Source organism: Lissotriton helveticus, chromosome 5_1, assembly GCF_964261635.1.
Source record: "Lissotriton helveticus chromosome 5_1, aLisHel1.1, whole genome shotgun sequence".
In the NCBI taxonomy this organism is placed as follows: domain Eukaryota; kingdom Metazoa; phylum Chordata; class Amphibia; order Caudata; family Salamandridae; genus Lissotriton; species Lissotriton helveticus.
The window spans coordinates 1725583598-1725608265 of record NC_136065.1 but is presented as its reverse complement, the minus strand read 5'-3'; the positions used below and the strand labels follow the sequence as shown (position 1 = coordinate 1725608265).

Here is a 24668-nt window from a genome sequence, read left to right as displayed (position 1 = left end):
GGTACCCCCATTTTAGAATGACTACTAATACCTAGATAAGCTGGAGAGTGAATTACATAGCAATTTTAAAGCTCCCACCCAACAATTACCCAGGTTTCTTGAGTGCAAATTATTGACAAATCAAAGTTTATGTAAAACTCTTTTTAGAAAACACAACGTTCATGGACAAGCCATATTTCAACTCCACTAAATCTCCTCCATAGCATTCAGGGTGCTTAGGAGCTAATCCTAGGAATCCCAAACGATGAACCCTTGCTATCTTTTGTGCATAATAGCTGATACCATCCTGAAACTCTCAGATGATATTACCCTAAAGTTTGACAATTTGCATATGATAAAAAAGTGAGACGGTTTGCATGTTTTTGAATGGACAATAGAGGACAAATCATAGTGGGGACATAGTGGGGACTTGAAGAGTGACACTTGTAAGTGCAAGTACATTACGTCTTACAAAGAACTACATAGATCCAAATTACATAGAAGACCTCAGAGTTAGCTAAGACCACATTCTCAACATTAAGACTAGAAACATGATGCAGGGATTGAGTTAGATCCCAGCAAATGGGTTACTCCATCATATCCCGTCCACCCAAAATATAATATCCCCTAGGTTAGAATGAGATTTATATTTCGGTGGGCAGGATATACATCACCAGTGTGACAGAGTAACCTGTCCACCAAGATCTAATTCAGGCCCTTAGATTTTGAGTAATGTCTTAGCAACCCTTTTACTTTCAGTGAAATTAATATTTGGCATATCTTGATTATTTATCAGGCTTGAAATGGGAATCGAATAAAACAAATCTAGACATGTAGATTTGTTAGGAAATAATGATTCAACTCAAAGAAAATTAATAACTTCCAAGTAAATGTTATTATTATTATACACTAAATTCCCATCATCCATTCTTCGGTTATTACAAATAAAATATGTTCTCAAATTTTCTCTATCTATAGTTTCTGTGGCAGGAGGAACAGCTGATTCTAAATTATTGCCCTTTGATAATATTCTCTGATCCTCTTTATCCCTCAGTTTAATAAAAATGGATGTCAGTGGGTTTGCAATATTTTGTGTGCCCTTCACCTATCTTTGGAGAGTAACTGGTTATTAACTTTTCGTGCAATAGCCATCCCTTCAGTCCATATCTTTACCTCTCAACTGTTTTCTGCTGGTACTAGGCACCTTTTCTTCACTTTTATAGGCCAATGAGATAATGCTATTGGGCAATTTCATTTTGAAGTTTATATTTATGAAAACATTTCCTCTGAGTACACCTTAATTTATTTAAATTTTAACTTATTGAGGCCCATCATCACCATAAGCTTATTACTGAAATTGGATAATTGTCACTGTCTAACTTTATTTATTCTCCTTTGTCCATAGCTTTATCTGTAGCCTTATCTTTATTGTATCAGTGTCAGAAAATAGATCACATAATAAATGAACTTCATCATCTTTTCTCTTGAGTTTCTTTTCTTACTTTAATTTTTTACTTATACAATCCATCATCTCAAATATCAGAATTATTTGAGACTGGGGAGTTACACTTGTCAATACTTTATGTAGTATCATTTAAAAACACTCTACTAATGGGTTTAATTGAAGTCAACTTCATTAGTTTAAATAAATGTTTATGTAGCTAATGACCTTAAGTGTATAGTATCAGGCATATATACTATTTCTTTTTTAATCCATATAACTATACATAAAATAGAGTAAAAGATACTGAGTCTGAATCGAATGGAGATGCAATTTGATCGAACTTGGATTGATCCTTGAGGTGGTCTATGTTTTGAGTTAAAGTTTCTGCTACATGAGATTCCATATATGTTCAGAGTTTTGTTAATTGTAGAAGAATATACATATCTCAAGAGTTAGAGTTAGAGTTACTTTCCGTCTGAATATTTTTTTCACTCATATTTGATGTGTTTCCAGTGTATTAAGTTCCTACTTACTGAGTTGACTGAGTAGATTTTTTTAAACTGGGGAATGAATTGGAGAGAGGAAAGGTGGCTCACTGACTGGCTCCATTTGCACCAATATACACACATTCTGTTATATTCATAAACATACTGCCTCTAAAGACAACACCACCCGGAATACAGGTCTGGAATTAGATTGTAAATAACCATGCTGTTGCAAAGTGAGCTCTTTTTGGGTGTTCACTATCAGTTTTTCATTTGTTTTGGGACTTGCCTGCAGTTAAACTTGAACTCGAAATCTTAAATACTTCTATCCAGTGCCCCGTGTATGTGCTATGACCCCTAAAACATGTCAAAGTAGACGTAAAACCTTAGTGGCACATTTACTTTTCCAATAGGGTCTGAGTATTTGGTGCAGAAAACACCCCAGCATGGAAAGTTAAATGCCATGTGAGGACTGCAACATCTATTGTACATTCCATTAAATGGCAGCGAAAATGTGATGTAGACTGTACTACATGACATAAGCAGCCTGAACCCTGCTGCACAGAACTGTCAAAATCATCTTTTGACAGATAAAAAAACCTGATTTTAAACATTAAATAAGTCAGACCTAAGCACACCTTACCATCCACATTGTTGGGTGCTTAATATTTAGGAATAGAACATGTGTAACATTAGAAATGGCATGTTCCCCCAGTGGCTAGGCCTACAACAAAATTGTAACTGGTCAGGCTGTAGCTGACGCATAGGAAAGTTAAAGTATAGATAATACATTTTAAACTATTGCTTTTGACTTGTACCAGCTACAGACACCATCCACTGACTTCTTTTTGTATTTAATACAAATAGTTATGGGAAACTGTGATTTTTATTAAATGTATTAGAATGTAGTTTTCAATAAGTTACTTGAATCCTGCCGGAAGATTCTGCAGGCTAATTATCTTGCCAGCAAATGGCTGGCCCGCCCTCAGCTGGAATTAGGTGTGAAGCAGGTGTGCAAGCTGCTTGCAGAGAAGAGACAACAGAAAGACCAGTTGGGGTGGTACAAAGAACTTAATTAACTTCAAAAAGACCTACCTTATAATAAATAAATGGTAGGTGGCACTTAGAAATTACTAGCTTTTGCTTTCATGTTCCAGCTTGTACTTTTAGAAACTGGGTTTCTGGTTGGCAGAGGTGTGCACCCTGTCTAATCAGTAAGATCAATTCTAGTCAGGGTAAGTCAGAAAGACACTCTAAATTAACATGTACTCCCCCTCTAGTAGCTTGGCACAGAGCAGGCAGGCTTAACTTAGGTGTAAATATGTAAAGTATTTGTGCAACACTTTAAAACAGTAAAACAGTGACAACAACACACAAAGAGATACCACACCTAGATAGAAAATAGAACTTACTTTATTGAACAAAACAAGACCAAAATGACCAAAATCCAATAAGTAGAACTGGAGTCATTTATTTTTTTAAGACCTTGAAAGACAGTGCTTAAAAGCATAAAACTGGGGCCATTTGATCAAACTAGACTGTGCCAAATCCCAAGGTTCAGGCGGACCGCCATGGAACATGGTTCAGATACAGGCAATAGCCTTGTCCTGCTGAAAGCAGTACCTTGGTTCGGGGTTGCATCGATCACGAGATGCGAGGAGCAGCTGAAGGAAATGTGTCAGCATTGATCCTTAGGATGTAGCCAATGCGTCTGTTTTGAGTCGCGCAAGTTAGAGATGCATCGTCATCGACCCCCTCTGATGTAGGTGATGCGTGGTCATTGAGATGCGCACTAGGCGATGGGATGTTTGCAATCCTGTCACCACAGACAATGTGTTGGCAATGAAGGAGATGCACCAACTCCAAGCTGCACAACAATGGCAATGCATGGATTTTTGCAGTTTAACCACTTCCAAGGGCCCAGGACTGGATTGGCATCACTTAGCAGTGCAAGGGTCCCAGATGGCAGCTTCCATGCACCCAGCACAGTGGCAGTCCTTGAGCTCCTCCTGGTAGATCATTGAATTGGCAGGGTCAGAAGTCCAGTTCTTATTCCAAGTGGTGCTTGTGAAGTGGGGGAGACTTCAAAGAGGGGTTTTGAAGTGCACAGAGATCCTCCCTTCCTGTCCTGGCTCCAGACTCACTACAGGGGGTAAAGCAGTCTGTTGTGTGGTAACAGGACATAGCCCATTAAGGTGTAAGTGAGACTGTGCTCAGCTTTACACCCACACCAATCCAGTTAATAGCCAAGCCACTCCTAAGTTCCCATTTTGTGTGACTTTCTAGAGTCCCATCTGTCACCCACTTTAGACGTGTACTGGAGACAGGAAGCAGGGAAACAGGATTAAGGGTAAAAACATGCTAATATTCAACAGAGGGGGATTTTTAAAATTGCAATAATAAATCTAATTATGCCATTAAAGAGGATTTATTTTTACAGGACCAAACATGACATATCTACTCCCTCTCAATCAATAATTATACTTGCTAAATATAATAATAAATCCCTAATGGGAGGGGTAGGCCTCGCAGTAATAAAAACAAATGTTGAAGTGTTTTTACTACCAGGACATGTAAAGTTTAAAAATATATTTCCTGCCTTGTACTTACACAACACATTGCCCTATGGGCTACCTAGGGCATGCCTTAGGGTGTTTTAGGCTTGGCAAGTGTTTTAAATGACACATCAATATGGCACAGTAAACTGCACACACAGGCCCTGCAGTAGTGGGCCTGAGACATGTTTAAAGGGCTACTTAAGTGGATGGCACAATCAGTGCTGCAGGCCCACTAGTAGCATTTAATTTCCAGACCCTGCACACATGTAGTGCCCTTTACTAGGGATGTATTATTAAATTGATTAGGCTGATTATGGTTAAGCCATTGTTTCCAGGTTTAGGGAGAGAGCACATGCACTTTAGCACTGATTAGAAGTGGTAAAGTATCCATAGTCCTAAAGCCAACAAAAACAAGATCATCAAAAGCAGAAGGAGAAAGGAAATACGTTTTAGGGGTGACCTTGCAGAAAGGGCCATTTCCAAGAAGCACCAAACCCAGCGAAAGGAAAGCTAACCCCAGAACCAGTTTTTGAGTAACCACAGGGAAGGGGACTGTCATTACCCTTGCCACACCTCTGGGCGGGCAGATTTTGCAAATTAGGAGACGAGTTTCCTCATCTTGGATTTTGAGGTTGAGGGGCATTGTGGGATTGTCATTGAAGTGCAGAAAACAGAAACTGCTGGAAAAGTGGGTAGGGTTTCCACGGGACCTCTTACCCCATTGGTTAGGGAGTGTCCAGGAGTCCTCTCACCCACAGGCTGGTGGATGCTTTACAGCTGAGCCCTAATCCAGACTTCCTCAGAAGACTTTCTGGACCTGCAGAACATTTGAAGAGGACTGAATCTGATATCTACGACCTTAGGTCTACTTCAGCAGCTATAATTTCAACTGAGGCCAGGTCAGGGAGGATTTTCTTTTTAAAAAGTGCCAAAGTCTATTTCTTAGATAGTGGCTCAAACCTTTTTGACTTCCAGACTTTCACCAGTACCGCTCAATGAATCCAACCAGGTATCCATCACGGTGGACTTCATTCAGATTGCGCCTAGCTCCTACTCTACCACTTTAATAGACTATCATTGTCACTTTCTGCAGCTTCTGCTATTTTCACTTAAATCTTTAACAAATCATATAGCTGGTTCCCTTTATTGGATTTCCGTCATGTTGGTTATATTTTATTCAGAACCTATTCTTCTTTATTTTTAAAAATATAATTTTATTGTATTTTATCTCACTTTTCTACGTGTATGAACTGCCTAAATAATTTACACATTGCCTTTGACTCAAGCCTGGTATCTTTGTATCATGTTACCAGGGACCGAGCATAGGTTTATTTAATTTAATTTGCTCAACGTCTAGCAGATGTTGCTTTATCCCTAATTAATCCACTTTCCTACACGTCTTTAAGGATTTCCTAAAAGTTAGATGATTTTCTATAAGACACAGTGGGCCAGGGTGGGTGTTCCAGTGAGTAAGTAGTGAGCAAGAACTAAAAATTCATGACTCCTAGCCCTAGACTTTAAATTCTGGTGAACGGATAATAGGCCTTTCAAGAAGGAGTGAAAGATACAAGAAGGATGGTGAGGAGTGATTATCCTTTTTATGAGAGAAGGACTGTTTCCCTGCAGAACCTTGTGACAAATGCTTATGCTTTAAAAAATGTAACCTTTTAGTCATATAGCAGCTATTGCCACAGTTGTAAATGATCAAATATCAGTGTCCTAGCGGAAAAGTCCAAAGAAGATTCTAGCTGCTAGATTTTTTATGAGAAGGAACTTATGTATTTGCTATTTGGACAAATCTAAGTTCAGTGTATTGCAACAATTTAGTCAGGAACTAATGATAGTGCTTAGGATTGGAAAGCACGAGCCTATTTACTTTAAAACTTCAAAGTGTCCCATTTAATATTATTATTATTTCCATTCGAAAAATAATTCTCAATGGATTAATTTCCAAGAAACACCATACCTACTGGTTTCTATACCAAAGCATTCAATCTCCAGTAGAGCTTTCCAAACATCGGGAACTTGGTGTAAGGTGGTTCCATAAGTTGTTACACAATTATAAAATGTTCTGATTGTCATGTTACTTAGAAAAAACAAAAAGCATACAACAGACCTTTCAGTTAACGTTTCTGTCTGTGGCTCCTGTCTGTTGTCTTCTCAGCCCTTCACCACCCTGCTTGTAAGCCACAGACACTGATACATCACTGACATTCCAGGTAATTAAGAGGTCTTTTGGGGTCTTTGCTGGCGGACAAGAGGAGATCCTGTACAGGTGGAGCAGGACAACAAAGGGAGGCACGTTCAAGGAACACCCTCTCCTTCCAACCAGCAACACATCCTAGAAGGTTCAATACTCCACATCACATGTGAAAATAAAGTGTCACAGTACAAATAGAGCAAAACATCACTGCATAAACAAAGTAGCATAGTCTCTGCTTGTCAGAGAAGGGTTTTGGAGTCTTTACTGGAGGGTGACAGGAATCTGCTAAGTTGGAGCCAGAAAACAAAGGGGGTGTTGCCAACTGCCACTCTCTCTTTCAAACCAGAGAGTTCTAGAAGGTTCATCAGTCTGCATCACGGGGATTAGGGATTTAAATTGACACTGTACCAAAACACCAAAACACAAGTGCACCAATATAGTAACACAGGCCCTTTATCACTGCGCGGGGCTTTGAGGTGTATTTTCAGGAGTTTGATAGGGGAGTCTGGTGAAGTAGACCTGGGCAATGTATAGGAGTATGGCCTAGGGAGCAAAGAGTGACGAGAGTGACAACATGAAGAAAAAATGTATGTACACTGCCAATTTCTTTATTTTAGAGGCAATTAAGAAAAGTTAATTTATCAAAGTACTATACATATTGATGCCTTAGTTCTTGGGATCACAGTATTTTCCACTCTTTCAAGGGCACTGATGGACTTTCATCTCCATTGTGGGTTACTCCATAATTTCCAGTCCACCATAACTGTTCAAATTTACCAGGACTGCTATCTACCAGGAGATTCTTTGAGTAGGTTCTGCTTCTTCCTTATGCTCTGGAGGAATTGGTTGTGGGGAGAGAGATAAATGTATCTGTGAACCCCAGACTCTGTCTGGCAAGTTATTCCCTTCCCCCTCCTCCGTCTTCCCACTCCTGCTGTGTCCCATTTCTTACCTGGGAGAGACAGAGAAAGGCAGTGTTCAACCATAGTTTCTTTTTGACAAGCATTTCAGTCTCTTTTCATGTCTTTAAGGGATTTTCTGAATATGGCACCCTGTCTCCATTCCAGTGATTGGATATTTTCTCCTCCTGTGGATGTCTCCCTTTCACTGAGGCTTATTTTGCTGGTTGGTGTCTAAGGACATCCCCAAAAACCGGCCTCTCTTAAAACTTTGCACCCTCCCTTTCTCCTGCTAGCACACACCACATGTGGAATAAAAGTGACAGTGCCAAAAATGCAAAACTCCAGTGAGCAAGCATTGTAACACCAGTGCACCTATGATTTGATTATAGTTTTGTATGGGCAAAAGCAGAGTAAGTCACGAGTGATCATGAATAGTCTTTCAATCAATCAAGAAATCAATCAACCAATCAACCTGGGGTTGGTAAATCACAACTACTCACCTGTGAGTGTCTCAAGGCGCTGGGGGGCTGCTCTGTTGAGTGCTGAGGTCACCCGAAAACCAGACTGCTAAGGTGATTAAGGTTACCTCAGGTCTTGGGCAGGTTGTCCAAGGTCTATCTACTTTTCCAGGGCACCAATCTGTGGGAACATTTTCAATTTGCCTACCATGCAGTCCCCTTTTCATATCACCAATGGGCTCTGCCTCTGTAGCCTACCAATTTATAGTTCTCATGGGAAATGTAGACAATATGATGTCTAGATATAGAAGTAAAATAGTTCAGTGAGATAATATGATGGCTACAAGTCAGAAAAATACTAGTTCAGTTGATGGAAATCTCTGCACAGAGGCATATATATGTCTAAGTCCTTGTAAAATAGCTCAGTGAGCTATACCAAGCCTTGCCAAGTCATATGTATAACCAGGAGATTTTAGGTTCCATTTCCAAGACAACAGTTCATTGCATTTAGAAAACCTATAAACAAATAGATTCATAGCAATATAACAAACTATTTTAGGAAGAAATAAAAGTGTTGTTTTAAAGATATTTTGAATGAACTCTGATTTCTTGACTGCTACTATTTATAATTGAAATTCACGAGGCATTGGAACAAAAACAGCTGTTGAGATGTAAATGTATGAGTATAACGAATGTTACTGATATCCTTTGATGCAGTGTGTTAATTAAAACAAGTTTTCGTTTTAGAAAAACAATGATCGCGAGCATTGTGTGAAGATCGCTTTTGGCAATGGTTGTAGACCTGAGGTCTGGCAAGAGTTCCTCGACAGATTTGGACCTATTGACATACATGAATTCTATGGTGCAACAGAAGGAAACACAGCGTTCCTCAATTACAGTGGAAAAGTTGGAGCTGTGGGTAGAGTTAACTTTTTACACAAGGTGAGCATTTATGGAATCAGAATCAGATTATGCTTTATTCGATTTTAGCCATTAAAATCACATAAGCAAAAGATAACATTTATGGAACTGATCACACAAAGGCAATATGTTTTGCTGAAAAAGATAATGATAGATATCATCTATGAATACATGCACAATGCCTAGATTATTCTCTAGATGGGTGAACATCCAGGTGTAGCAAACTTGCTTGATGGAGGTTAGTGGCTGGATGGTTGACCACTGGCTGAAAAAATTCAAGTGCTGGTAGTGGGAGATCATGAGACTCTGCTCTGTGGAATTATGCATATTGGTCCTCAGTATTCAAATATTGCTCAGAGTGGTGGTTCTTAACTTATGATTTACATTTGATTCATTCTTTCACCTTCAATATTGCCTTTCTTGTTTCCTATTGAATACCCTGAGGAAGATACCAATATGTCTTATTCACAAGGAACCACAATTAAAAACATAGCCTTACTGGAATCCTGCTGAGATTACAGGCATTTGAATTATCTTGGTCTTGCAAAATGGACTCTCAAGCAGATCCTGATTATTCCATTTGTCATGGTCAAACTCTTGACTGATTCCCCAAAGTTTGTTCCTACCTCTCCCCTTTTGACACAATTAAACTGGCTGCTTATGGCTCTTATGCACTGTCCTTCACAGAACATATGGCAAAGCCTCAGCAAGCTGAGATACGAGTCTTGTTGCCTCGTCGTGTTTGTCAGTGTTGCACACATTCAAAGAGCAGATGCTGCCCATTTCACCCAATTCAAAATTTAGAATACCCAGGCTACTTTAGTTTATTTATGCTTCATTTATTAGTGTGGAGACTGCAAGGGTACATCTGCCTTCCACCTCCCACCACATATGGGGTCAACCGAGAGCTTTCCCACAACCAAAAATCAGTTCAAATTGTTGAGTTTCAGTGTCCTAGAGCTTTCATAGACACCACTAAGAAGTTCTTCATGCAGCAGCTCAACTTATCACCAATCAAAGAAGGTTTGAGCACATTTCTCCTTCACTAAAAAAATAGTATTGATCCCCTCTCTCTGCCAGAACACATTCCAATGCTTCTTATATGAGCGGCAGAGTTTGCGGAGTTACGCTACGTAAAACTCAGCAAAGTGCAAAGAAAAATTGTTCTGCCGCGCTACGGATTGAGTTAGATAAATGCTGTTCTCAGTGATTTTCAGTGCTGGGTGTTTGTCAGAACTGTGCAATCATCGCGAACATCACTTCCTTTCTGCTGCTCGAGTACATTGTTAACTCAAGCGGCAGCTTTCTCAATGCAAAAGGACAGTTTCTCAACGAGAGCGGTTGGGAGCAAACGCAACTACTCCCAATGAGAGAACCAACCGCCCATGTTTAGAAATTTTGTCGGGAGGTTGATTTTCCGCGCTCCCCAACTTGATGTTGACGAAAGCGAACGAGGAAAAGTCTCACCGGGAGGTGGATTTTCCTTTCTCATGCTCGCCAATTTGACGTTGACGACCGCAAGCGAGGAAAAAACTCCACTCTACGGACTGCGGAAAACTCCGCAAACTCTGCGAGCGGAGCGGAGTTCACCACCCAGGGTTAATACAAAGCAATTCACCTGAGAAACTTTAGAACCTGCCTCTTAACCAAATACATCTGTTGGCACCAGCAGTACTAGGAGCAGTTCTCTTGTGAGGTTTTCAATATATGGATTGCCCCGCCTGATCCTTCTCTAGTCCAACCTAGACAGGATTTGTTATGCTCCAGTCTATCTCCACTGAAATATACTGTATTTTCTCCCTCAGTTTCCCCATACCGATATGTTTTTTATGTGTTTTTCACATTTATTGTAATCATGCCTATCTGTCTTTATACCCACGTCTTCAGAGCATCTTGCTAGCATTTACAGCATTCTGCTGCTCTAAGGGAATAGATCCAATATTTAATATTAGCCTTGATAAAATAAAATAATTTAAGTGGTATCAGAGGATTCAGACAATCAAACATTTAATACGGGAAGCAGAGCTTACATCGCATGCGATTCATTGCATGCCATTACAACATTGATGTTACAACGACCCTGTTGTTACATTGCGAACTATTACATCAAAAGTCGTTACTTGCAATGTAATGGTTCACGATGTAACCACGCGGTCATTGTAATTAACGCCTTGTAATGGTATGTGATGTATCGCATTTGTAGTAAAGAGATATATTCATTTTATAAAGATAAAAGCTGTTAATATTACTCCTCCCAGTGGTACTTAATTGTTCGCACTTAAGAGGATTAAAAGTTGAGACCTCCATGTTGGGATTGAAACATATAACCTGGATTCAAGCACAGATCTTCATAGCAAGAGCATGACCCAGGAATATCTCTCATTAGCTAAACAAGACTTTAGAAATCGCATGTAGTGGTGTGCGGTTGCCAGTCTAGTCTTGCATCGCGGGGGTGCCCAATCACTGTGACGACTGTAGGCTTAGTGTGTGTTAAGCCATTCAGTGATTGGATGGACTGGACATTCAATCCTCCTCTCTGCAGGAGAGCACGTGCAGTCCGAGGAATCGTCTCGAGTGAGATCGTGGTTCGAGAATCATCGAGACTGTGACAGACAGTGATTGACTGTGTGTGACACACACTGACTACTGACCTCTACGAGCGACGCAAGGTGTGTGCATATATATATAAATTATTTCAATAATTCCCCCGTTGACATACGTTCGCTGTCTGGGCCTAGCTCCGCGTGATATTTGCTACAGTGCGGCGCCAGGACTTCTTTCTTCTTATTATAGTCATTTAAAATTGGAAACTTGTGTCCATGTGTCAATGATTATTGAAATGCGCAATATTTAAACATCTGTACCCAAGTTATCTGTGTTAAATAAGCCAAAACTCAGGAGTCCCAAAAAAGTGCGAAATATGACGTAGCACAACTGCATTTCTCTTAGTAACGCGAGGTGCTTTTTAGTCAGATCTTTAGTGTTGGTGTGGGTGGTGGTACAGTGACAGACACAACGAAAATGAAAACGGACGTGCCGGTTATTGTTGTTCGCCTTTACAAACGGATCGGTTACAGGCCGAGGGACGCCTTTATATTGAGTCTGTTTAGTTGTAGGCAAACCTTCGAGCGAATTGAGCGCTACCTGCCTTTCTGAAGGTGAGCTGGGCGTGACATGGAGGTAATCTGTCATCATGGGGCCCCCGTTATGCCCAATGCCAGTGAATATCTGTGAGAGTTTTTTTTTTTTTGGTTCAACACTGCTTTATTGTATAAGACAAGGTAGGGTACACAGCTTTTCATGCCCACAACCCGGAGGCCGGCAGCACAACAAGGTAAGTAGAACACAGCCTTGTAGCCGGCATCCCTGAGGCCCGGCGGCACAGTTTATGCATGAATGATGGCAGGTACACAGCCAATGTTGCAGGGTCCCTAGAGGATGAGCAGCAGCAGAACAGTGTTTTCAATGTTAACATGCAGTGACATAACAGTGATAACAATTTTCCCAACATGAATACAACCAAGAGGCTTTACATTTTCCCTTGAATCAAGAAACAATGTCAAATCAGTGAGGCAGTCCAGATAGGTAGTGCAGTGTGGCCCTCAGCAGTCGCGACACTGTGCTCTGAGCAGGCTACTAGTAGAACCGAGGGGAAGGACATGTGCTGTGGCTTATATGCAATGCATCAGGATGGAAGAAGAAGTCGGGAACGTGCAGAGTGTAGTGCATGGGGCCACAGCCCAACTTAGAGGTAAGGGGGGAGGGGGGGAACATTCGCTACCAGGAGGGGGGAGGCCCTCAACAGTGGGTATGGGGGCAGCGGTGTAGAAAGCTGACTATTCCAGTTCCAACCGCAGAAGCCAAAGTATGTCCCGCGTCAACCATAGTGTTATGTGAATGCTATAGCAAGAGTGAAGGTGCTTTCTTGGGGGTGCATGACGCAGCATCAGGGAGTAGCAGGGGCCTCCCCAGGTGTATCTACCTCGACCGATCTCTGGAGCATATAGCACACCAGGGGACCCCATATGTCTCTAGGTTTACAGGACGTAGGTAATAAGTCGGCAAAAGTATTATGCTGGTCCTGACAGTAGGTCAGGTCTGCTAACCAATCCTTAAATTTGGGCGCCCTGCCACGTCCCCACCGACAGGCCACGCGCCTTTTGGCCACCAGCAATGCAGTATCCACAAATTTCCGGCTGGAGCTAGGGATCTGTTGAGTATATCCGAGAAGCGTCACCAAGGGGTCCATAGGCACCGTAGTGTCCGTCATGTCCGTAAGGGCATTCGTCACTTGTTGCCAATAAATGGCCACCTCTGGGCATTCCCATGCCAAATGCAGAACATCCGCATGGTCAGCACGGCAGCGCGCGCAGCGGTCGTCTTCCGCCAGGCCAAATCTAAATTTTCGCACCGGTGTGTAGTACATCCGTTGTAGGAATTTATAATGGATAATTTTGAATCTGCTGCTAGCAGATAAGCGGGAGGTGAGGGCACAGCAGTACAGCCACTGTTCATCGCTAATGTCAGCCACCAACTCCGCAGCCCAGCGCGCCCGAGCCCTGGATTCTGGTATCGGTGCAGCATCTCTGAGCTGACGGTAAAGGCCAGACACCAAATGCGCCCCAACTCGAGAGCTTACCAGGAAATGAAGCGGGGGGGAAATCTCGGGCTCGTCAGGGAATTTGGGGAGTATGTCCCGCATCCCCGCCCGTAATCGGATGTAATAAAAAAGTTCCAGAGGGTTGTGGCTGTGCGTTGCGAAGAAAAGGTCCGCCGTTTTAAACGTACCATTAACAAACATGTCACCCCAGCATGAGACATGTAGTTTAGCACATAGGTTACGGAATCCCTGTTCCCGCAATAGGGTGAGTTCAGGATGATAGGTAAGTGGCAGCTTCGGCGAATAAGGCAGCCGGCACAGCAAGCTCTTGGCCATACGACGCCACGCATCCATCGTGCATGAAACTGAAGTGTTCGGTGTAGTGATGGACGATTCTGGGCAGTGAAGCAATCCTGAGAGTGGGAGGGGGTGTACTATCCAGTCTTCGACCGCAATATGTGGCATGTAAGGCGTAGGATGCCATCCAGGGGTAGGCAAAATGTGCCTGAGCACACTGGTAATATTCCTCGAAATTCGGGACGTCGAAACCTCCTTTGTCGTAGGGCAAGGTGAGAGTAGACCACTGAAGCCGTGCGCTCCTGCCCCCCCCAAAAAAGCCTGCGCAACTCCATCTTCAGCGTTTTAAAGAGGAATGTGCCCGGGAAATATGGAATGTTGGTAAAGAGGTAAAGGAATCGGGGAAGGATAACCATTTTTATTAGGGAGGCCCTGCCGGCCATGGAAAGTGGCAAGGTGAGCTAGCGGTCCATGGATGCTGTCAGTTTTGTGATAGCGACTCCGTAATTGGCTCGAATTGTCTCCTCCCTATCACGGGAAATACGGATCCCCAGGTAGCGGAGGTCCGTCCGGCACCACTCCAATGGATAGTCAAGAGGAAAGTCTCTCACCGCTTCAGTTAAGGGGAAAATTTGGGACTTGGACCAGTTGATGTGTACACCGGACAGTCCACCAAACAAAATGAACTCCCTAAGTAAAGGATTAAGATGTATCCCAGGGTGCTTGACATACAGGGTGATGTCATCTGCATACAGGGACACATCAATTTGTCGCTGTAAACACTGGACAGCCCCATCTCGATGAAGCTGACGTAGGCGGCAGGCCAGAGGCTCGACAGCTATGGCAAACAATAAGGGCGAGAGTGGACAGCCCTGACGTGTACCTCTGGTAATGGCAATAGGTTGTGACAGGTGTCCATTAATCAGCACTCTAGCCGTAGGTTGAGTATACAGCAGGCGAACCCAGGATATAAACAGGGGTGGAAACCCCATGCTCGCCAATACAGAAAATAAATAAGGCCATTCGACTGAGTCGAATGCTTTAGTCGCATCGAGAAATACGGCTGCAACAGGCGTTTCAGGGTGCACCGTGCGTAGGAGAGAAAACAAGGTGCGAAGATTGTGCGACGAAGAGCGACCAGCCACGAATCCAGATTGATCGGGCAGCACAATTCTAGTCATCAACAGTGATAGCCGAGTAGCCAGAACTTTAGCGAGTATCTTTACATCGCAGTTTAAGAGGGAGAGTGGGCGATAGGAGTTACAGGAGCTGGGATGCTTGTCAGGTTTCAGTAAAGAGGTGATGACAACCTCGCGCATAGAGCAGGGTAAAACGCCTTCGTCAAGGGATTCCAAGTAAACTTCACGCAGGACAGGAGCCATGATATCGATATATGTTTTGTAAAATTCGGCAGGGATGCCATCAAGGCCAGGGGCCTTGCCATTCTGAAGAGACATGATGGCATCCCGAATCTCATCGATTTCAAACGGCGCAGCTAAAAAGGCCCTATCCCCATCGCTAAGCCAACACAGCGCGACATCCCCAGGTAACTAGCATAGGACGTTGCAGACCCAGCGGCGGAAGTGTAGAGCGATCGATAGTGTGTCGTGAAAGAATCAAGGATGTCATCCGAATTCCTGACAGTGACGCCTTGTGTATCTGTAAGTTCAAATATAACATTGCGATCACGTGGTGGTCGAGTAAGTGCAGCCAGTACCCTCCCAGGCCTATCACCTTCACAATACCTACGGGCTTGCCAATGTTTGCCCCGGAACTTAGATTCCCTAGCAGCCTCCTCCTCAAATCTTGACAGGGTTTCCCTAAAAGTAGCATGTAGTTCAGAGCTAGGTTCATCTACCATGCGGCGCTCTAGAGTCCTCAGTTCCTTCTCCAATGTGCCAATAGTACGTAGGATATCCCGTAGGACCCCATAGCTCTTGGACATACAAAAGCCCCTGACGGTCACCTTGAAAGCCTCCCAAATGTGTTCAACTGAGGCAGCTGAGCCCTTATTTCTGGGGAAGAAAGCTTCCACTTCCTCTCCCAATTCAGTGCGAAACACAGTGTCTAATAAGATTTCTGGGCGGAGCCTCCAATGTGGCCTAAGATTGTCCCATCCAGGAATACGAAGGTGAAGTGCAACAGGGCTGTGATCAGAGTGCGTTCTAGGTAGGTGGGACACCCCCACTAGCTCCGCGGCAATCCCCTTGGTAATTAAAAAATAATCCAATCGTGCCCATGTCCCCGTGTGTGAAGTGAAGTGAGTGCCCTCTCTCCTCAACGGATGTAAGTGTCTCCAGGATCTAGAAGGTCCCCCTCTGCAATCACTCCCTCCAGCGCTTCGCGAGCTCTGGGTTTATAGGAGCACACCCCATCAGCTCTATCTAAGTGAGGTTTCAGTGCCAGATTGAAATCGCCTCCCCATATAATGTGTCGAGAGCCCGCTGCTAATATTTTGCCCCAGAGAGTGGTGAAAAATGCAGGCGTATCAACATTTGGCGCATAAGTCGCCACAAACGTGTAAGTGTCTCGACCCAGCCTACCCCACAACAGTGCATACCGCCCCTCCTTATCAGCAAATTCCCCATGCTTGTGAAATGGTACATTACGGGCAACAAGTATAGCTACCCCCCTTGCATATGAGGAGTAAGAGGAAAAAAATCGGTCCCCAGCCCACCTACTTGCAAAAACATTTCTGTCACGTGGCGGTAGATGGGTTTCTTGCAACATGACCACCTGAGCGTGGTGCCTATCAAGATAGGCAATGACCTTTCGACATTTTCTAGCATCATTCAACCCTCGCACATTCCAGGACAATCAGGTTAGATGTACATTAGTAGTCAGCGTAGCCATAGGTTTATCTGCAGCCAACAACAAAGTATCATGCAGGGCGATGAGCCCGGGCCTAAAGCACCACACCACCAGGGCCAGTTATACCATCGTAGAGTCTGTCTCCATATTTCAAGCATGTATAGCCTCAACTTACAACAGTCCACCCCCCTCCCACCCCAGCATCCCAATCATGCCAGTAGCCATTGAGTCCCACCCAACGTTCCCCTCCCCGCCCCCTCCTGTCCCCCCTAGTAACAACAAAACAATCAATAACATCGTTAAGGGGATCACCCTATGGGGGTAAAACATAGAGTACGCACGGCCACCCTCTAACCCATAGCTCCAGTCTGTACCGCCCTCGGTGGAGCCTAGAGTCGGGAGAGCGGGCCTTGGGTTACATTACCACAGGCATGTCGAGGCCATGCAGAGCCTATGCTCGTAGTCAGTGCAGGTCCGTATGATGATTAACAGCCAAGCAGTGCAGGATAAGCAACCAGCGTGATTCGTGAGGGCGAATGTCATTGTGATGCGGCGCCCTCCCATACCGTCCTTGCTCCGCGTCCCTTCAGACCCTCCTACAAAGCAGAGACCGCATCCCGAGCGTCCATGGCAACAACCCGGCCCACCAAACGTCCAATCCTCTGTCCTCTGTTCCAGGAACCAATCCGGAACGGCGGACGCCCGGAAACACACCCCCCTGACCCCGGAAGTACCTCCCCTTTGCGAGGCCCGGACGCCGGTAAAGCAGGAAGCAGGACGCAGTCAGGCGTCGGATTGAGCTTGTGGCAGGAGACCCCGACCGGAGTGGCGAAGGAGAAGGCGACCGAAGAGGAGGAAGAGTGGTCCGAAGATTGGTGGTGTCCGCAGGAGGTTGCTGGGGAGCGGCCGCAACTCAACTTGGAGAGTTGCGGCGGAGCGGGTGAGTGAATCGGAATCACCCCTGTAGCACATTAGGTGCAGTGTACATAACTCCCTTGTGTCTAGACCTGTCTGTAGGATCACGCCGTCACCCGTAGCACTGTGTATATATTGTAAAGCACCCTACCACTTTGTAAATAAATCCCCTTTGACCCCTTCACGTCCCTCCACTCAGCACGTCTACCAACTCTCAATACCCGTTTTGTGTGCCATACCTTCCCCGACCCTACCGTCCCCTCCTCACTGTCTGTTTCCTCCCCTCACGGATACCCCGGTGTTGGTACAAGGGTCCGGCCTACGAAGTCCGGTGGGACTAACGGCTCCTTTTTGTTTCTTTGTTTCCCCTCCCGGAACCTCCGAGGACGACCCAGACCGGTGCCCCGGAAGACCCAGCTTTCCACGCGTCCCGGACCGGACACATCCTTCTACCCGAGGAGCTGATTTCTGTTGTGACTACAAGACTGTCGCCTACCCTGTTTGTCAAGGACTCAAAATAAAACAAACATTGCCCACTACATACGGCCTCCGCGCTTGGTATTCCGGTCTGCCACACCCCCACGTCCACATCTGGTGTCAGAAGTGGGATCCGGAAGCATGGAGGCCGTCGTACAGAAAATGGCGGAGTCCCAGGAGATGTTGGGCAAGCTAATGGAGCGCTTCCTGAAAACCGCCGAGGAAGATAGGGGACAACTACACGACGTCCTAAAGGGCCAAGGGGATGCCCATGACCAGGCCATGGGTAAACTGACGGACGTCATTGGACAACAGCAACAACGACCCATAACCTCCCTACCGTCAGTGGTGCTACAAAAGTATGTTCCGGGGGACGATCCGGACTACTTTTTTACGAACTTTGAAAGACTAGCACAGGCCGCCTCATGGCCAGTGGACCGATGGGGTCAATATTTGGGTCCACTACTGACCGGCGACCTCCAGGCTGCGTATCAGCAAGCCAATATACAGGGCAACACGCCATACGCAGACATCAAGAGGTGTATACTAGAGAGGCTGGGCATAGACGATGAGACCTACAGGGTGAAACTACGCCAAGCCAAGGAAGGGCCACAGGAAACCCCCAGGGCCCTGTCCTTCCGCATTAAGGACCTCGCGAATCGTTGGTTACGCCCGGATACCTCGACAAAAGAAGACATCCTAGCTAAAGTCTATTTGGAACAATTCCTGGCCTCCCTACATCCGGCCACCCAACGTTGGGTGCGGCAACACGCACACCTCACCCTGGACACCGCGGTGGAGATCGCGAGTGCATATAGCCGTGCACGAGAAACACCAAGAGGCAGGGATGAACATCCTCACAGACCGAATATCAACGCTGTCCGACCCCACCGTCCTCCTGTTCCCCGGAGAGCGGATCCTCCTCCTCTACTGCCAGCTCCCCTCTTGTATAGACCTCCAAACCCGGGTCCACAGTGTTACAACTGCGGGGGATATGGCCACATAGCTCGTGTCTGTCCACATAAAGACGAGCCCATGGAGGTAGGCCTGGTACAGAACTATGTTTGTGCAACACCTGGAAAGACGCCCCCTCCATTCCGTTGTCCGGTATATGTGGACGGTCATCCAGTCCTGGCCTTGGCTGACACGGGCTGTCGCCAGAGTGTTCTACGTCCCCAGGACATGCCAACAGCCCCGGGACCACCCACCGGCACGGTAGCCATACAATGTGTACACGGGGACACCAAGAGATACCCAACCACCCAGATATGGGTACAACATCCGGCTGATCCCGGAACCGATCTCACAGTGGGACTGATACCGGGTCTTCCTGAGCAAGTGATCTTAGGGAGCGACTATGCAGGCCTTCCTAAACTGTTGCAAGACACTACCGACTCTCTGAACCAATGGTGGGAAGAAGCTCCGTTTTCCAGGGAGCAGCCTGACGCCGAAGAAACTCTCAGAACGCGGAAGACCCGCAATCAGAAAAGAAAAGAGAAACGAAACCACATCTCCGCCTATCCCGTGGTTCCTGATGACCATCCTTGGCAAACGGACAGGGAATTCAGGGCCTCACAACAGGAAGATCCAGTCCTCCAAGAGGCCTGGGGGAAGGCCCTGGAACAAGAAGACCCTCTTCAAGTAGGTCCCTATTTTCACAAAAAGAATGGATTACTGTATAGAAAAGGGGGCCCTAGCCAACCGTCCCAGTTACTGATCCCCGAGCCCTTCCGGGATAAGGTACTCTTCCTTGCACACAGCCATCTCTTAGGGGGTCACTTCAGTGATGAAAAAACCAGCCTATCCATCCTGGAAAAGTTCTACTGGCCAGGAGTCCATCAACAGGTCAAGCAATATTGTAGAGAATGCCCTGTGTGTCAGAGGAACAGCAGATAACGTCCTCCCAGAGCTCCCTTACAACCCCTACCACTCATTGACATCCCCTTCACCCGGGTAGGGATGGACATAATAGGCCCTTTACTCCCCTCCCGCAGTGGCTGTCGGTACGCACTGGTTCTTGTGGACTACGCCACCCGCTTCCCTGAAGCTGTGCCCTTATGCCAACCCACGACACAGACCATAGCCAAAGCCCTCATTTCCATATTCTCTAGAGTGGGGTTCCCCAGGGAGATCCTTACGGATCAGGGCACCCCATTCGTTTCTGCCTTAATGAAACAAGTATGCTCAAACTTGGCGATAAAACAGATTCGCACCTCTGCCTACCACCCCCAGACAGATGGCCTGGTAGAGCGTTACAACGCTACCCTCAAGACGACACTTAAGAAACTGTTGGCCCTAGAAGCAAGGAGGTGGGAGGAAATGCTGCCGTTGGCCTTGTTTGCCATACGCTGCAAAACCCAAAGCAGCACCGGATATTCCCCCTACGAATTACTTTATGGACGACCTCCCCGCACTCTTCTTGACATGGCCCAAGAAGCGTGGGAGGCCGAACCCGACCGAACCCGACCCCTACCAGAATACGTTGAGAACCTCAAAACCCATCTCTCGCAAATACGCGACATAGTCCGACAGAATATGGAAGACGCCCAAGCCAAACAGAAACGGCAATACGATAAAGGCACCAGATCTCGTGCGTTTAGCGATGGGGACCTAGTCCTCCTAATGAGACCGTCGTCTGACCATAAATTACTGGGGCAGTGGCAAGGACCCTATACGATTCTTCGCCAAGTAACCCCCGTTACATATGAACTGGAGCTTGACCCCGCTCGGGGTACTACCCAGGTGTATCACATCAATCACCTGAAAAAATGGGAAGGGCCCCGACCTGTCTTATCCACCACTGTCACACAACCCTCTTTTTCCTTTGACCCATGTTTTGATCCTGAAATGACCCAGGGGCAGAGACAGAGCCTACGGGAGGCGCTACAGCCCTTACAGAGAGTGTTTTCCTCCTCGCCTGGTCACACGACGATTACTGAACATGTCATACAGACAGAACCAGGAAAGATAGTACGGTTACGACCCTACAGGGTCCCCGAAGCCCGTAGGAACGTGATACGGCAGGAAACCGAACAGATGCTGGGTATGGGGATTATTGAGCCTTCTGTCAGTGAGTGGAACTCCCCCATAGTGTTAGTGCCGAAACCTGACGGGTCCGTCAGGTTTTGCATTGATTTTCGTGAGGTAAACAAAATATCATCCTTCGACACATACCCCCTTCCGCGTGTCGATGAAATGGTTGAGCGTATAGGGAAAGCCCGATATATATCCACCTTAGACCTCTGCAAAGGTTACTGGCAGATCCCATTAAGAGAACAAGACCGAAAGAAAACTGCCTTTTCCACCCCGGACGGCTTATTCCAGTTCACTGTGTTACCTTTTGGGCTTCACGGTGCACCAGCCACCTTCCAAAGGGCTATGAACCATGTGTTAAGACCTCATTCCGGGTATGCCGGGGCCTACCTCGATGATATCGTGGTCCATAGCACCAGCTGGGAGGAACACCTTGATCATCTAGGCAAAGTTGTCACATCACTAGGCGCCTTCGGTTTCACCATAAATCCCGCAAAAACCACTCTGGCAGCACAATCGGTAAAATATCTTGGGTACCTCCTAGGCGAAGGACTGATTCGTCCACAGGAAAAGAAAGTCGAGGCCATTCAATCCATCCCATTTCCCCAGTCCCGAAAGGACCTCCGGGCATTCCTTGGTCTGCTAGGCTATTACCGTAGGTTCATCCCCAACTTCTCCCAAACCGCAGCTCCCCTCACTGACTTGTTAAAGAAATCGGCCAAAACAGAAGCCATCTTAAGACATCCCACTCCCGCTCTGCAACTGGCCTTCTCTCGACTCAAGACAGCCTTAACATCCAAACCTGTGTTGGTAAGCCCGGATTATTCACGGCCCTTTCTTCTACAGACAGACGCCTCGGAACAGGGTCTAGGGGCAGTGTTGTCACAGACAGACGGAAGAGGGAACGAGAACCCTATATTGTACTTGAGCCGTAAACTTTATCCCCGAGAAACCAGTTATGCAGTCGTGGAGAAGGAAGCACTAGCCATTAAATGGGCTGTGGAGAGCCTACGGTATTACCTGGAAGGGAGAGAGTTTCTCATCTACACCGACCATGCCCCTCTGGAGTGGATGGCCCGGAACAAAGGACATAACGACCGGGTCCTCCGCTGGTTCCTAGCCCTACAACCTTACAGGTTTCGGACAATCCACCGAAAGGGAACAGAACAAGGCAACGCCGATTACCTCTCCCGATACCCCATGCCCCAGACCCGTACAAGAAGGACAGCTAGGGGAGGGGGATGTGATGCGGCGCCCTCCCATACCGTCCTTGCTCCGCGTCCCTTCAGACCCTCCTACAAAGCAGAGACCGCATCCCGAGCGTCCATGGCAACAACCCGGCCCACCAAACGTCCAATCCTCTGTCCTCTGTTCCAAGAACCAATCCGGAACGGTGGACGCCCGGAAACACACCCCCCTGACCCCGGAAGTACCTCCCCTTTGCGAGGCCCGGACGCCGGTAAAGCAGGAAGCAGGACGCAGTCAGGCGTCGGATTGAGCTTGTGGCAGGAGACCCCGACCGGAGTGGCGAAGGAGAAGGCGACCGAAGAGGAGGAAGAGTGGTCCGAAGATTGGTGGTGTCCGCAGGAGGTTGCTGGGGAGCGGCCGCAACTCAACTTGGAGAGTTGCGGCGGAGCGGGTGAGTGAATCGGAATCACCCCTGTAGCACATTAGGTGCAGTGTACATAACTCCCTTGTGTCTAGACCTGTCTGTAGGATCACGCCGTCACCCGTAGCACTGTGTATATATTGTAAAGCACCCTACCACTTTGTAAATAAATCCCCTTTGACCCCTTCACGTCCCTCCACTCAGCACGTCTACCAACTCTCAATACCCGTTTTGTGTCCCATACCTTCCCCGACCCTACCGTCCCTCCTCACTGTCTGTTTCCTCCCCTCACGGATACCCCGGTGTTGGTACAAGGGTCCGGCCTACGAAGTCCGGTGGGACTAACGGCTCCTTTTTGTTTCTTTGTTTCCCCTCCCGGAACCTCCGAGGACGACCCAGACCGGTGCCCCGGAAGACCCAGCTTTCCACGCGTCCCGGACCGGACACATCCTTCTACCCGAGGAGCTGATTTCTGTTGTGACTACAAGACTGTCGCCTACCCTGTTTGTCAAGGACTCAAAATAAAACAAACATTGCCCACTACATACGGCCTCCGCGCTTGGCATTCCGGTCCGCCACACCCCCACGTCCACAGTCATTCATTCAGATCTGGCGGCAATTCTTCGTGATCAAAAGCCGCTGCAGCATCCTGCTCCTCTCGCCGTGTCCTTTGAAGCGTTTTTAGAAAGTCCTCCACCTTCTGCGGGTTCGTGAAGAACCGCTGCCACCCCTGGTGAGTGATTCGCAGCTTCGCAGGGTACAAAAGAGCATAGTCTACTTGGGCTTCACGAAGCTTTTTCTTCACGGGCAGAAATTTACGGCGCTCCTCCTGCACCATAGGTGTGAAGTCCGGATAAATGGAAAAGGTGATGCCATCATAGTGTAGGTTACGTTGAGTACGGGCCGCTTTCAACGCCGCATCACGATCGCGATAATTTAACAGTTTAGCTATAATGGGTCGAGGCGGCAGTCCGGGTTTTGGCACAGGCGCCAGAGAGCGATGCGCTCGTTCTACGATGAATTGGGGAGAAAAAGCCTCATCCCCAATCGACCCCTTGAGCAATTTCTCAATGTAGAGTTCCATCCTGCCCGTGTTTGTAGATTCCGGCACATTAGTAACGCGTATATTGTTGCGGCGGCTGCGAGCCTCCAAATCCTTGTTTTTCGCCGCTATGATCCGAAGTAAATTATCCATCCATGCCAGCTGCGTTGTATGGGTCGCGGCGGTATCTTCGGTGGCAGAGATACGTTGTTCCGCATCCGTCAGCCTCTCTTCATGGCGATCCACCTTATGAACCAATGCATCCAAGCGGGATGTTACACCATCGACTTTCTCAACCACTGTCGCAAACCCTTGTCGCATTTCCTGAAACAGGGCATGTAAATCAATGTCCGTGGTAGGAGGTGCGCTGGCTGCTAGGGGTGCCCCACTAGATCCAGGGCCATCAAGTCCCGATTTCGCGCCTTTTTTGGCGCCTTCAAAACTCAGCTTTGCTTGACGGGTATCGAATCGCCCCATGTTCGCAGCAAGAAGTAGTCTTAAGCCACCGTGCACTCAGCAGGCGTGTTATGTAGGGTCCCAAATGGGGCGCTAGGCAGCGCAAAACCCCAGGCGTGTTAGCTGCTGGTCGGCGGTAGAGGGAGGCAGAGGGCAGAGGAGCCCCTCAGGGCAGCACCGGTATATTAAAAGCCCCAGAGGGGGGGCGACATGAGGACAGAGGAAGCCCACAGCTCCGCAGTCTAGTTGGAGGTGACAGTCCTTCAGAGTCCAATTCAGGGAGGACAGCACCCGGGCCTCGGTCACCCCCAACAAGTCGAGCGCGTGATATAAATAATTACCCCTCTCGCTAGTAGGGTGTAGTGCGTGGCAGTGGTGAGCAGGGGGCCTGTCCTGTCAGGTGGAGGGCAAGTATAGGAGGCTTACCGGCAATCAGTCTCTCAGTCCACGCTGCCCATGGGGGCCCCTGGAGGATCCT

The 24668-nt window shown here is 46.8% G+C and overlaps 1 protein-coding gene across 3 annotated transcripts in view; it reads left to right on the top strand.

Moving 5' to 3' along the window:
* Positions 1-24668, top strand: part of LOC144755773 (long-chain fatty acid transport protein 2-like) — a 599753-nt gene that overhangs the window by 269963 nt on the left and 305122 nt on the right. For all 3 annotated transcript variants that reach the window (XM_078644998.1, XM_078644997.1, XM_078644995.1), the window contains exon 5: positions 8777-8971. In XM_078644998.1, the coding sequence (XP_078501124.1) occupies positions 8777-8971 (195 nt within the window). The remainder of the gene's footprint in view (positions 1-8776; positions 8972-24668) is intronic.